Genomic DNA, 16,401 nt, shown 5'->3' with positions numbered 1-16,401 from the left:
TCAAATCAAAATCTTGAGGAGTAGGGTGGGGCCACATTGGAATTCCAATTTCTTCGGAAATTGGATTTCTGAAAGTAAGGAACGGGGTGGGTCAGATGAATTTGATCGTATGTGAACTGGTAGAGTTTTAATTATAAGATATTTTAAAATATATACTGTATTGACTATAATTTTGCAAAATTAATTAGCAGCTATATGGTAAACAGTACATATTCACAAGTGGCTGTAAAGGTGTATTATACCGGTAATAGCTCTCTGGAAAATTTTAATCAACCAACTTCAATAAGTGCGTCTGTATTGAACCGACATTCAGGACGTCATAAAGATGTATTTTATCATTAGGAATAAAAAAACTAATGAAAATAATTTTTATACCATATAGATTTTCTAGAATTATAATTTTTATAGAATAAAAGCAAAGGGGGACAACTCTTCAAGAAAAGGGAAAGGTCATTGATAAGGACACGTTCCACTGTTACATGTTGATACTTATATATGAAAATTATGTCCAAGTATACTAATTACCGTATTAAGTCCATACATATCTGTTATGATCCCAGATTCATTGAATCTGGGGCTATTATGGATCAAATACCTTAAATGAATGACAACTCTTGCAGGAAAGTGCACAAGGCCTCCAAATCCAAAATATGACTATGGAAGTTTTATTGCCCAGACATGTGATTGTCTAGAACCAATTGGATGATGCGTTATTAGACGGTGGCTATTTATAGCCACTGTCTATTGCTACGGTCCTGACCGGAAGGGTATTTCTCACAGGGACCCTAGCGGATAAGGAACGATAACTCTGTTAGGTATTTCCTGTGTTACAGATGCAGTGTAACAGGCAATGTTCACCTCTGATTCGATTTCAGATTTAAACCAATTTACAGCTCTCGCATATTTTAAGCATTTTAAAATAAATAAATATACATATTTGATGGTTTGTTGATAGAGACAGATCGTGTAAAATATTTTGTTTTTCATGAATATTCATGAAGCATCAACATGATCATAGAAATCCCTACGCTGTAACTGCAAAATAGTGCAATGTTTATACTACGTTTTATCTATCTAAATGCTGCTTATATCATGTATATTGTAAGTTATTGGAATAATTTTGTGTTTATTAAAAGAAATCGATGGTTATTACTTTTAAAAATTAAATAAAATAAACAAACCAATTGTTGGGAATTTCGCGTACTATAGCTAATGGGCATCACAGGGTTTCCCGCGCAAAGGACACTACACTCATCGTTATTTACGCGTGAAGAAAATAGTGCAATATTTTCTTCTGGTTGATTGAGGGTATATTAAAAGTAATATCATTTTTCTTTGAAATCAAACCTTTTGTAAAGTAAAATAAAAGATTTTCTTCTGTTAAATTACATTAAAATAATCATATAGAAAAGAAAAGGCGACATCGGTGTCGCGTATTAATTTTCGACTGAGCGAGGAAGAAGGCAGAGAAGGACGACAGTTTACGCAGAGAGAACGAAGAAGCCCGAACAAAAGGAAAATCATCGGAAGAGTGACGTCGCAAGGTGAATATGAATATATTACTATACCACGAAGTTGTTTATAAATAGACATATTTGTTTACGTTGTTTATTTTTGAGATAAAAAGCAAAACACCAGAGAGCACTTCAATGGCGGCCATATTGATCAGTTTGCCTTTAATGCATTTTATCAGTATTTAAGAAATAAAGATTTTAAGCATTACTGTATCTTAGAACTGCTTATATATACGACGTGGGTGTGAAAGATTTAGGGAATTGTACGTAAATAGAATATTATTGTTTGTTTTATGTGACAAAATTATAGCGAAGCGAATGTAAACAGATAGTATACAAACATCGAAAGTCGGCCATATTGGAGTTGGATTGAAATATAACTTTGGCCTTTCATACTTCTTTGCTTTTGTACTCTAGATTTTGATTTTATGATTTTTACCTGCTTACATATGTTACAAATTGGTGTATTAATTTTTACGTTTTGTGAAAACGTTTAAATGTACTAGAATTCGCATTTGGAGTTGTTTACATGTTGTGGTAGTTGTGGGCTTTGGATGTTTTGGTGAAAACTTAAAAATCTGTGGGGGTTTTTTAAATCTGTTTTCTGATAAATCAGGATTAATAAGATAAAAGCTTTATGAAAAACCTTTTGACATTTCAAAGTTTCACACTAATTCTTTAATTTTTCTGAGAATTTGTGAAAAAATTCAAGATAAGATTGACATATTTAAAATAAATATAATTAAAGTAGGAACTGCTGAATGTCAGAAGTTGAGAATACTAATGAATATTTTAATAGAAATTTACAAGGCATAAGTGGAACATACAAAGTTTAATCGCCCAAATCTGAGAATATTTCAAATGAAAGCAATTTATTAATGCACATTATAACGAACTACTTCAGTTTGACTTTGAGATATGCAACAGCTTGAGATATTTGTTGAGGTATAATTATCAGTTTTCTTATATTTGGAAATTCTGAGAAACTGTTTCAGCTTAATTTTGAGGTATGCATTTGTTGCCATCTGAATATCTGAGAATGTTTGAGAAATTTTAAATTGAATGAGAGCAATTTTATATAACAACTCTGAGAAACTATATAAGCTTGACTTGGAGATATGCACGAAATTTAGATATTTGTTTACATCAAATTATATGAGAACATTTGAGAAATTTTATATCAGATGAGAGCAATTTTTTATGAAAATTCTGGAAACAATTTTAGCTTGACTGAGAGATATTCACCAAATTTACATTTTTGTTCACATCAAATCATATGAGAACATTTGAGAAATTTTGAATTGAATGAGAGCAATTTGATATAAAAACTCTGAGAAACTATATAAGCTTGACTTGGAGATATGCACCAAATTTAGATATTTGTTAACATCAATTTATATGAGAACATTTGAGAAATTTTATATCAAATGAGAGCAATTTTATATGAGAATTCTGGAAAACAATTTTAGCTTGACTGAGAGATATGCACCAAATTTAGATTTTTTTTCACATCAAATCACATGAGAACATTTGAGAAATTTTATATCGAATGAGATCAATATATAACAGTTCTGAGAAACTATATTAGCTTGACTTGGAGATATGCACTAAATTAGTAAATTTAGATATTTGTTCACATTAAATTATATGAGAACATTTGAGAAATTTCAAAATGGATGAGTACAATTTCTTTATTTGAAAATTCTGAAAAACTATTTCTGCTTCACTTTGAGATTTGCAACAACTTCAGATTTTTGTTCAGTGTTTACATCAAATTTTTTTTAGCATATTTGAGAAATTTCTACTGAATTAGAGCGATTTCTATATGGAAATTTTGATAATATTGTGAAACAATGAAATTATTTGTAGTATGATCTTTAAAATTTCTACCTTGACCAATAATTGAATATATTTGATTGAACAAATAAGGACTAGGTGCTATAATTTACAGTGTATTAAAAATCAAAAAATACAAATTTAGATTAGAAATAATTATGTGTTTCACTCCTGCATATTACTAAAGTCCTTGAAGAAAGCAACAGTTAGGATAACATTTCAAGTTATTCTTTATAACTCATTGTCTCAAGTTATTGTAAAATACTATTTTGACTTGTTAGCTAAAGAAAAAAAGAAATAATATGGATAATCAAGAGAAAATGACTTGCCCAACAGTTGTTCAAGGAAATTATTCTCAAGGTTCAGACATTTTCCGTTTAAGCTCCAGAGGAAAACAGTGTATGAGTATGAGTTTCACATTTCTTGTATTTTGTCATGCACAAAACAGTTGTACAATTACAAAGAATGATTTGGATTCAGTTTTAGTGGCTGGTGATAATTTGTATCATGAAATTGTAAAAGAACATTCATTTTTACTTGCCAGTGAGTTGCCAAACTATGTCAAGTTTGAAAGGAACTATTTCTCTAGTGTTGTGCAAAATACATATTATGGAAATATGGCAGAAGAGAATATGTTTCATTCAGAGATGGGTCTTTCTTTAGAACACGCACTTAATCAATCTTTTGCTAGCAGCAATGCATGCATCTTGATTTTTCATTCATCCGCAATAGCTTTGATGTCTTGGAATGGCAGATTTTTTGTGTTTGACTCTCATTGTAGAGGTAGTAATGGCTTGTGTGATCCAAATGGAGTGTGTACTTTAACAAATTTGGATTGTTTTGATGATTTGTGCTATTTTCTAAGAATTCTTTGCAATTCTGTATCCATTATTCCCTTTGAGAATGTTCAATTTGAGTTGAATGCAATGCGCATAAGGTCCTTAAAACACAAACCAAAGACAAAATCTTGTGTTGAAATATACATTGAACATAATTCTAACACAAGAAAAAGAAGTGTGAATTTTGCAAACTCTGGGGTCGATAAAGTCATCAAGCCAAAAAAATGGAAACCAACTACTGTCAATGAAGCAATTCAGAAAGCAAGCTCTGAGAAAGTTGTTCAAGAGACAGAACCAGACAGTCCGATAACTAAGAATGTTTCTTCACAAAATTCCAATAAAAGTATTGCTTCTACGCTCAACTCAGATGAATTTGTTGCTATTGAGAACTTTAGGAAAAATGCAAGCATGGGTCCAACATACATATGTTCTTGTTGTACACAGACATGGTTTAGAGATGGTGTAAGAAAAGCAAATGTTTTGCCAATGTCAGAGTTTACCAAAAACTGTTTATTGGGCATAAAAAGTAATGAAGACATTGAATGGGTTTGTTGCACGTGTCAGAAATACTTGAATCTAAGGAAAATACCTCCGTTATCGGTTAAAAATGGTTGTAAATTTCCTGAAATTCCACCAGAATTGAAATTGACAGAAATGGAAGAACGTTTAATTAGCCCACGCATTCCATTTATGCAACTCATGGAAAAACCAAGAGGAGGACAGAAAAGTTTGCGTGGAAATGTTGTAAATGTTCCCTCTGATGTGAATAAAACTATCAAATCCCTACCTCGCACACTAGCAGAAACTGAAACAATTCAGGTGAAGTTGAAACGAAAATTGCAGTTCAAACATCATGTTTACCATGAATCAGTAAGACCTTTCAAATGCATTGTTGCTCTTCACTGGCTTTTAAGAAACAGTGCTGTATTTCAAAATGAGGGTATTTCAATAAGAGAGAACTGGAATATATTGGAGGAACAAAAAGATTGGTTTGGTTATAATGAAGAAACATTGTCAGACTCTCAATCCAACCAGAATGAAAATGAGGTTATTGATGGTGATGACTGGACAGAAGATGAAAACATTGAAAGTAGGCTCACAGGAAATACAGACACATTGTTACATCCTGTAGATGTCCGATCATCTCAAAAAACATTGTCATTTGCTCCCGGAGAAAACCAAACCCCTCTTGGTCTGTATCAAGATCCACATGCAGAATATCTTGCATTTCCTACTATTTATTGTGGGCAACCACGTCCTTCAAACAAAGACAGAATTGTACCAGTCACATACAGTTCTATTTGCAAATGGGAATTGAGATCTCATGATAGAAGAGCAGCTTGTTCAATGCAAAATTTGTTTTTCAAACTCAAAAAGGTGCAAATAAAGCAAATACAAGACAAAGTCACTCTAGCAATGAGGAAATGTAAAAATGAAGGAAAGAAAATAACAGCAGGACATGTTTTAAATCCAACAACTTTTGACAATATTGTAAGACTAAATGAGGGATATAGGGTTTTGAGAACTCTTAGAGGGTCACCAGCATACTGGGAAGGTGCTAAAAGAGATGTGTTTGCTATGATTAGGCAATTGGGCATTCCAACATGGTTTTGCTCTTTTTCTGCCGCTGAGACAAAGTGGAAAAATTTGCTTCAAATCCTGAGCAAAAGCTTGAACAACATTGATTTGTCTGAGAAAGATGTTGAAGAATTGTCTTGGATTGACAGATGTGAACTCATTAAAAAGGACCCTGTAACATGCTCCAGGTATTTTGACCATCGGTTTAGAATGTTTATGTCTCAAATTTTAAGAGGAAAAAATCTCCCTCTAGGAAAAATTGTTGACTTCTTCTATCGAGTTGAATTTCAACAAAGAGGGTCTCCTCATATCCATCTCCTTCTCTGGATTGAAAATGCTCCTATTTTTGGGAAAGCAAAAAATGAAGAGATACAAAATTTTGTTGACAATCATGCAACTTGTTCAAAGAATGATGACATTGCAGAGCTTGTGAATTATCAAACGCATCGACATGCTCGAACATGCAAGAGAGGTGGTAAAAATATCTGCCGATTCAATTTCCCCTTACCTCCTCTGCCAGAAACACTTATTCTTGAACCTCTAAATGATGACTGTTATGAGAAAAATCCAAATGTACAGCAACACTTTCAAAAAATATGTGAGCTTCTTAATGATGCACAATTACTACAGACCATTAAAACTTTTGGTGACCTTCTTCAAAAGTTAGAACTGACAGAAGAAAGTTACATCTTAGCAATAAGGTCATCTTTAAAGTCACCAAAATTGTTTCTAAAACGAGGAATAGAAGAAATTAGGATCAATTCATATAATGAACTTTTGCTTAGGGCTTGGGAAGCAAATATTGATGTTCAGTTTATTCTGGATGGTTATGCATGTGCTTCATATCTTGTCTCATATGTTTCAAAATCTCAGAAAGGTATGTCAAATTTACTCCATGATGCATGTGAAGAGGCAAAAAAAGGCAACTTGTCATTAAAACAGCAAGTCCGGCAAATAGGAAACAAATTCTTGACTCATGTAGAAATTTGTGCTCAAGAGGCTGCATATTTACTATTGCAAATGCCCCTTCGTTCCAGTAGTAGGACTGTGGTTTTCATCAACACAAGTGAACCAGCAAAACGCACATTTTTATTGAAATCCTTTGAAGCACTACAAGAATTGCCCGAGGGTTCCACAGATATAGAAACAGACAATTGGATTAAACGTTATCAGAGAAGGCCAAGGCTTCTCCAAAAGTATTGTTTAGCAGCTTTCGTGTCATCATTTGATGTTGTTAGACCTTCAAAGGATAAACAAAACCAAAGGAGTGATTTCTTACCAGAAGATGAATTTGAAGAGGTTAATGAAGATGAGGCTGATGAAAATGATGCCCAAGAAAATAATCTCATTTTTGAGAAGGAGTATCCTATGAATGATGGTTCAATTTTAAGACTAAGAAAGACTAGTAAGATAATAAGATATGTACGCTACAATAAGGAGCAAGATCCTGAAAATTATTTCAGAGAGCAGCTTATGCTTTTTTACCCATGGAGAAAAGAAGAAATAGATCTGAGGGAAATGGATGGCTCATACGAGACATGTTACAAGAACAATGTTGAAATAATTCTGACAAATAAGATGCCTTTTGAGTTGGACAATGGTATTACCAATGTTATAGAGGAAACAATGGATCATTTTCCTTGCAATCCAGATCACGTTGTTGCAGCAGAAATACAACACAATGAAGCAATAGATGCTGAGGAAGATGACAATGCTTGTCCAGAGTATGCGTGTTTCAATCCAGATTTGGCTGCTGTGGAATATGACCTTGGATTGGACTTGGGAATAAGTAGAAAGCAAGTGGAGAGAAATGATATCTCATTGAATTCAATGGGTAACTCTGAATACAATGCCCTTGTAAGATCACTGAATGATAAACAGAAAATTTTCTTTTATCATGTTTTGCACAAAATCAAAACAGATGATTTGCCAATCTATTGCTTTCTAACAGGAGGTGCTGGTGTAGGAAAAAGTTTACTGACAACATGCCTATTCCAAGCTATTACACGTTTTTATTCCAAAAAAGTTGCATATAACTGTGATGAGGTGAAAGCTATTCTATGTGCACCAACTGGAAAGGCTGCATACAACATTGGAGGTCATACAATACACTCCACTTTCTGCATTCCAGCTAACCAAAACTTGAAATACAAACCTTTAGATGCTCAGCAACTTGATAATATGAGAGTGAAATTTCGAAGCTTGAAAGTTATCTTTATCGATGAAGTTTCCATGGTTGGAAATAGAATGTTCAATTTTATAAATTTAAGACTACAGGATATCTTTGGAAAAGATTGCCCTTTTGGGGGAATAAGCATCATAGCTATAGGTGATTTATTCCAGCTGAAACCAGTGTTTGATGGTTGGGTGTTCGAAGATATTTCTGAAGGATATGGGCCTCTTGCAATTAATCTTTGGACAGATTTATTTCAGATGTATGAACTAACAGAAATTATGAGGCAAAAAAATGATCAGGACTTTGCAAAATTGCTAAATCGACTAAGGGAGGGTCTACACACTGATTCAGACATTGACATGTTGAAAAGCAGAATTTGCAGTAGAGCTGATATTCTTGACATGAATTTTGTTCCTCATCTATATACAACAAATGCGCAAGTGAACAGTCATAATGATGCAGCCTTTGAAATGGCGTTACCTGAAAGTAAATGTATAGTATTGGCATTAGACATGGTAAATGGGGATGTTGCTGGAGAAATCAAAGAACGCATTCTCCAACAAATACCTAATGATCCAAGTAAGACAATGGGATTGTTTAAAGATTTGCATTTAGCAACTGAGCACCCTGCTGAAATATGTATAAATGTTGACGTGGAAGATGGTTTAACTAATGGAAGTCCATGCATTGTTAAGAATTTAGACTTCAGAGTTGCAGGTTCCAAGAGATGTAGCATAGTATGGGTGCTGTTTGAGGATCCAAGAATTGGACATGCTTCAAGATTAAAATACAGGCATTTGTACAATGAAAACATTCCAAGTACTTGGACACCGGTTCTTGAAGTGTCTAAAAAATTCACACTTGGTAGACATAAATCTTGTCATGTGACCAGGAGACAATTTCCCTTGCGAATGGCTTGCGCTAAAACCATCCATAAAGCTCAAGGTTCAACTGTCAAACAAATTGTGTTAGATTTGGGAAGTAGAAAGCAAGAGCATATGCATTATGTAGGGTTAAGTCGAGTCAGAAAATTGCAAGACTTATTTATCCTGAACTTGAATGAAAACAAAATTGCTGTGTCAGAACAAGTTGTAATGGAAATGAATCGTCTTCGTCTGGAGGCATCTTTATGGGCCTGTTTACCTATGCTTGAAAACTTGAACTCTGATGTGAAAATAATATATCACAACACAAGGTCTTTGCATTTGCATTATAGGGACTTACAAACTGAGAACAATATGCTTTCAGCAGATATAATTGTTTTAGCAGAGAGTAGACTCAGATCTAGTGACAAGAATGAAGACTACCACTTGCCAGGTTTTTCCATTCAACGTTTTGATTCAAATGTAAATCACAATAATGAAAGACCCTTTTATGGTATAGTTGTTTATTCCAAACTCCCCCTGAAAAACCTGAAGAACCTCTGTTTATGTGGAATTGAAACAGTAGTGTGCTCCATAGAGGTAAATGATGAAATTTTCAATTTAGTATTCTATTACTGTTCACCAAGGATTGCAACAATTGTCAATTTTCAGCTCTATGTCACATCCCTTTTCTATATGGGTCTGTTGAATGCTACACAACCCTTCATTTTGATGGGTGATACAAATCTTGATTATTTTTCCCACAAAGACCTAAAGTCATTAGCAGACCCAACTGGAATTTTGCTCCATCAGATAGTGCACAGTTGTACCACTGATTATGGTAGTTGTTTGGATCACATTTATACTAACAGGCCAGTAATGAATTATTCTCAGGGTATTTCATCTGCTACTTTAGAATCATTTTATTCTGACCACAAACCTATTGTTGCGTATATACCAGTGTAAATTTATGTGTTCTTAAAAATCTGTACTTAAGGAGAAAATCATTATGATCGAAGGTAACAACATGAGTGCAGAAAAATACACAACCCTTGTTTACGTGTATATTCAGTACTGCAGTTCCTCTATAACTAAGTTTCAGTAAGAAATACAGGGAATCATACTCGGTTAACATCAATATAATATTAAAATGGTCTTTCCAGTTATATGCATTAATAGTTTACATATATTCTTTTAGATGCAGTACAAGACTCTAAAGGAGTTGCTGTCATGCAAGGCCGGTGATGCAGCACCATATCCGACAACAATGGTGAGAGTATGTGTAATCAAAGTTGGCCACACTGCGACTTTCAACAGCTCAAACGGGGAAAAAGGCCAGATGCTGAACTTCAGTGTCGCTGATGCTACTGAAGCCATGACGGCTACATTAAGTGACGAGACGAAGTTCAGCCAAATAAGAGAAGGACGCTCCCTCACTCTGAGAAATTTCTTGGTTAAAGGCACCCGTTTGGTTCTATCCAAACAGACAAAGATAATGGCAGGACAAATAGTCACCGTTCCAAAAGAACTCTCTTTAAAGGGAATCGGCCTCATTACTCCACAGTCACCAAAGAAGAGTCTGAAAGAAATTCTTGATGCCCCAGTAAAATCGATCTCCACTGTTCAAGGGGAAGTTGTGAAAGTAAGCATACATGTTTGTTTAAGAGATAAGCATTATTAAATGGAAAGTATGTCTCCACCTTAAATTAAGTTCTGAAAAATAAGTTCTAATATTAATGAACATAATTTTATTTAGAAAATGAAATAATACTCATAAAATAATTTTCACAGGATGAGGCCATCAAGACGGTACAAGTCAACCAGACGGAGACCAAAGTGAGAACGATTACGATACAAGATAGCGATGCGGAAATAGAGTTAACTCTTTGGAGGGAATTGGCAAATCAGCCAATTACCATTGGTGATTATGTAGAAGTGTCCCACTGTGTTGTTGCAGAGTGGCAAAGAAGAAAAACCCTGAACTCCACCCGCAACACTGTAGTGAAGGTATCTTCTTAGCTAAAAATACATTTTCAGAATAACTGATTTCAAATTATTCAAAACGATTAAAGAAATTGATATCATAAACCTCACTTTACATCCACATTATCGCTTCTTCAAATAAAAGCTGTCTGAATTCCTAACAATCAAGTCATACACAATATATTTCTTACTTGTCTTGGTTAATATGATTTATTTTGATAATTTAACATTTTTTCAATTTCTCTTTTTAGAAGACACAACCACAAGAGAGAAAAGTTACAGGGCAAGTGGAAGCCATTTCATTTGGAGATGCTACCTGTGAGGTTTGTCTTCAGGAGAATGGGATTTTCAGAGACTATGTCGTAGATATAGACATGATAAGAGGACAGTTGCAACGTTTTGGGGATGTGTCACAGATGACCGTCGAGCAGATGGAAGACGTCATTGTGCAGAGACTTCCGTTTCAAGTACAAATAACTGCAATTGGAATGTCCGTCCAAAGTATTCTGCTTTAAATTGTTTCAACTTTACAATGCCCTGAGTAGTGCCAAAATTGGGCCATGCCAAATTGCAGAACCATCAATTTCCTCTTAACTTCAAACATTCCGCATTGGATATAAATTCACAATAAACCTAAAAAAGTGAATAGAGCATGGGTCAGAGTGATTGTTTGAAATAAACTTACATCTGATTCATTTACTCATAAAATTCAGCATAACAATAATGCCCACCAATATTCCAAATGTTTTGTTTATTGTCTAAATTTCATTGTTTTTGAACTTGAACTAAAACTTAATACGAAAATATCTATCATTTACATTTGTGATGAAACTACCGGTAAGTGTTCAAAATAATTTGCAATTCTGATGCATAATTTCTTGTGAGTGCCAATATTTACACAATTTTCTCATTTTTTAAAACAGAAATATATCTCAAAAAAATGTGCCAAATCAAAATTAAATGCCTGGAGAGAATTCTTTTGAATTCAAAATGTTATGTACAGTTTTTTTTGTATGAAAAAAAAAATCTTCTTATACATCAAACACTATAATGTTGCAACAGTTTTTTTCATATATGCAATTGTTCCTAAACTATGCATTTCAACTCCTATTTGTGCCAATTATATTTATTTTCTCTTTAAAATCTCAAACATGTCAGATATTGTAACCATATTTCTCCACAAAATGTAAATTCCTATTATTTTGTATAAAATATTCTGCTTCAAGTTAAACGTTTTTGTAAATATATCTTATGTTAGTAATGCTTGTTTATATTTTTAGTAGATGTGCTTAGACTATAAATTATGTTGTAGTGTTTTGTTATTCCTATCATTTGTTTTTAATAATTCCTCTCCCCTTGAATAAAAATGTGCTCAGGTTTATCAAACCAAACCAAAATGAAACTATGATAGATTGTTAACTTTGTACTATACCTTATTATATACCAATAACTAGATTTGATATCAAACAAGGGAGATATTTCAGTTTTTCCTGTTAACAATTATGCTTCCTCATATTTACAGTATTATTTTTTTTTCATAGTATTGTACTTAGTTGTTTTTTTGTCTAGTGTTTAGTTACGTTCATCATCTGTTTTACACAAGTGCCTGCTTTACAAGTTATAATTTACAAGTCCATACTTCTCGCCCAATATATTGTGTTTTTCACATCTCTGTTTTGCATGTACTATTTTTTACCATGCAGTTATTTTCCTTTTCTTATCCAACATAACATACATGTCCAAATTTGTTGCACATTGTAAAATGTTTTTCACTTATGTTTGTACTTTTTTCCTTTCTTATGTTAAATTCCTTACAATGCAGTTCTGCTTTAAAACATATCAAAATTTGTCACACAATGTAATGTGTTTTATAACTTGTGAATATTTTGGATGTACATTTCTTTACAATGCTGTTATTTATAATATACATGTCCATATTTGTCACACGATGTCATGAGTTTTTCACATGTGTATGTTTTGGATGTACTATTCTTTGAAATGCACTTGTTCTTACTTTTCTAATCTGATATAAAATACATGTCAGTATTTGTTGCACAGTGTTTTGTTTTTTTTCACGTGTCACTTTTAAATGTACAATGTCTTACCATGCAGTTATTTTTTCCTTTTTCATATCTGACATAATATACATGTCCATATTTGTCACACGATGTCATGAGTTTTTCACATGTGTATGTTTTGGATGTACTATTCTTTGAAATGCACTTGTTCTTACTTTTTTAAATCTGATATAAATACATGTCGATGTTTTAAATGTACAATTCCTTACTATGCAGTTATTATACTTTTCATATCTGACATAATATACATGTTCAAATTTGTTGCGCCAAAGCAAAAACAATCATTATGTCCGAATGATTTACTTTTTCCTCACATTGTTCCATTTATAATAAACCTTTTGTGCCATTCCAACTTCCTCTGTTTATCAATGATAATAAATGAATACATTCTCCTTATTTTCTTCCTTATGTTGCTTACGCCCCATTGTTCAGAAAACCATAAAATCTGAGGAGAACATTTCACTGATCAATATTCACATTTACTTTCTTTCCCTCCATTAAATTGCATTGGTTGATTTAAGTGATATTTACGCATAACACAGAAGACCCAACCACCAAATCTGGTGTGTAGAAATACATTTAGTATGCAAAGAACATGAACTGACTCTTGTCGCAACTTCAAACCGGATCGCGACCTGATATTATACTTACGCTGATTAATATTTCATTTTTGTCAGCATAATTCGGCTGTTCCAATATCTCTTCCGTTAATTTTGCATTACTCGTTTAATAAGTCAAACTTTCTTTAAAAACAAATCATACTTGCGGGAATAAAATTAATGTTTAAACACGTAAATATTCATAAGAATTGAATAGCTATTTCTTGAAAGATGTGGTCTCATAACTGCAATGGTGTATGCAAACAAATTATCATAATGCCCTAGCGCACGTTATTCAATTTGTACATGCACACACCGTTGCAGTTTTGAGACCACATCTTTCAGAAAATAATTATTTAATGCTTAAATGTTGACATTTCCTTTAAGTATAACAAGAAACAAATATGTTTAGTTTTATTTCTATAGGTTGTATGTCATAATACGGGTATGGCCCATACTGGCTTAAGACCAAGTTCAAATAATATAAATCTGGTGAAAACTGCATTGATTAAAACAAGAGCAAATATGTATAACTAGTCTTGCCTATCCTTATCCCAATAGCAATAATGCAAAAAATAATTTAGTAAAACAAAATCACCAGCAATATTCAAATTAAGGATATACAGTTCAAATTTGCAATATATAGACCACTCTGTTATGAAGCTTGTTCAATGATGTACCACTAATAATCATTCAAAGAATACTATATGGCCTTACAAATGGAAGTCAGTCATGTACATTACTGTGTTCAATTCCCCATTCACAATGATACAGACTTGCACTTCACCTTTCAGTTGCAAACAATTTCATTTCTTAACAAATTTAACTCAATTCCAACACCAGTAAATGCAACGTATGTTGAAGCATTATATCCTACCTGTGTTCTCGTATTAAAAAAAAGATATGAAATTATGTTTCATTTCATTGTTCAGTTTGATGAATTAAGTGCAGTATAGAACCCACATTATGAAACTCACATTTCACGCCACCGTCTATCAGTACTATCAGTACTTTGATATAGAATATTCATATTGAGGTAAAATAATTTATGAAGGTATAATAATATATGATATTGTGTCAAACCACACATTAATATATGATATAATGATAAAGATTAAAAACTATGATTTTCATAGAATATGATGAGAGTGATCTCGTAAAGGTATTGCCCCATCTCAGTGAGTTTTGTACTGATGTTGATACAACCACTTTGGTCCCTATTTGCATTTCACGCGCAAAATCGTTTTTTATGCAAATTCTCCCCCTTAGCCAAGTTGGTTAGGGGGAGTTTCTCCCACATAGCAGCAGTGAAAGGTTAACAGGTATATATTTTGTAAACTTTCATCCTGTTTATTATATTTTAGAGCTGCCATGTCTTCTAAGAGAAACTCCATTCTTTGATGACTGATGGAAAAGCCTCATCACTTCCTTTGCTAAAGAACTTGTTATCTTAATCACTAGCCATTAATCAGTGACCACCGTTATCAAAGCTCCCAGGTACATTATGGAAGTCTCTTCTGGCACCATTTTTTTTTTTTGCAGTCCCTGACTTTGTCTTAGAATTGAAATTATTAACTTTTGCTATTTAATTCCTTTAGTAAACTTCTTGTTTTCGTAATTAATTCTATTGATTAATGTTGAATTGGTACTCAAGTTCAAACATTTCAGATTTAATTTAATTTAATTTTTTTTCTCAACATTTCACTGATTCAATTTTATTGGACATTAAATTATTTACTATACAGAAGATGAATTTTAAAAGACATTTTCTCCAGAGTTCAGCAATATTTTAAGAGTAGATCAGAATACTTTTTCATCCCTTAGAGCCAGAAGTAGATTTCTTACACTAGCATACTGTAAATTCCTAATTAAATGTGAGAAATTGATATCTGCATAAAATCGTGAGGAGCACATCTTGCGGAATTTCATTTTCATTTTTCGTATGAATGTAGATAATTAAAAATCAGGATACAAATTTGCTGTTTCATATTTCATATTCTAGTGTCTTAATAAAAAACAATTGAATCACAGAATTAAGTACTTGCATAAAATATGGAATCTACAGTATGACATTTATAAATAATTGATAAATATTTTCTGCAAATTTCATTTAATTTCATAAAATTTGAGTTGACTTCTTAAAGGTTTTTAGCAAGGAAATAGCCAATCAAAATAAACTTTGTTAATTACAGTTATTAGTCATTCCATATATATGTATATAGTCACAATTTCTTTTTATATCTTACCTTCTGCTGAATTGTAAAGAAATCATTGGCTAACAGCAGTCACGTGGAGACCGTGTATATTCCATACACAGTCAGAACAAAATATATCTTCCCTTTGAGCATTATGACATCATTCTTAGAGTATTGTGACGTCAGGTTTTGTACCCAGATTGAAACTTGTAACTTTGTTATAAGACGCTTGATTTTCAGTGTTGAATTAATTTTATGTCATTAACACAAAGGCAGTCGGTAAGATATAATCATTACATAGTCATGTAGTGACCGGGTATGGGATGATACCTGGTTAGTAAATTTGCCTCACCAGGTATGAAATTTACTAACCAGGTATTATCCCGTTCCCGGTCACTACATGACTATTAACTAATAATACCCCCGCTCGGAAGGAGAGGGGGTAAACTGTTTACCCTTGTGTGTCTATCTGTCCTTCTCTGTGTATGTCCATATTATTAACAATTTTTTTTATCGCAGATGCTTGAAATTTTAACACACTTTTTGCTTAGGCATGCCTTATGGTGGTATTCATTTTTGTACTAATGAGATGTCAACTTCCTGTTAAATGACACCTTTATTTATTTGTAGCCTTACATTTCAAACAAATAGTCATCAGAGATTTCTCAGCAACTATTCATCAGAGCTGCTTGAAATTTTATCACACTCTTTTTTTAGACATGCTATATGGTATGATTTGG

The 16,401-nt window shown here is 32.9% G+C and overlaps 1 protein-coding gene across 1 annotated transcript; it reads left to right on the top strand.

Annotated features, from left to right (window-relative positions):
* The first annotated feature begins 1,435 nt into the window (after positions 1-1,435).
* Positions 1,436-13,242, top strand: LOC128170999 (uncharacterized). The gene is made up of 4 exons (XM_052836762.1): positions 1,436-1,544; positions 10,005-10,448; positions 10,598-10,813; positions 11,041-13,242. Exons 2-4 carry the CDS (start codon positions 10,005-10,007, stop codon positions 11,302-11,304), a joined length of 924 nt encoding a protein of 307 aa, XP_052692722.1. The 5' UTR covers positions 1,436-1,544; the 3' UTR covers positions 11,305-13,242.
* Positions 13,243-16,401: the final 3,159 nt, after the last annotated feature.

This window comes from Crassostrea angulata, chromosome 2 (genome assembly GCF_025612915.1).
Source record: "Crassostrea angulata isolate pt1a10 chromosome 2, ASM2561291v2, whole genome shotgun sequence".
Taxonomy (NCBI): Eukaryota; Metazoa; Mollusca; class Bivalvia; order Ostreida; family Ostreidae; genus Magallana; species Magallana angulata.
Note: the sequence above shows the minus strand (reverse complement) of the source record. Positions and strands in the feature narration are given on the sequence as shown.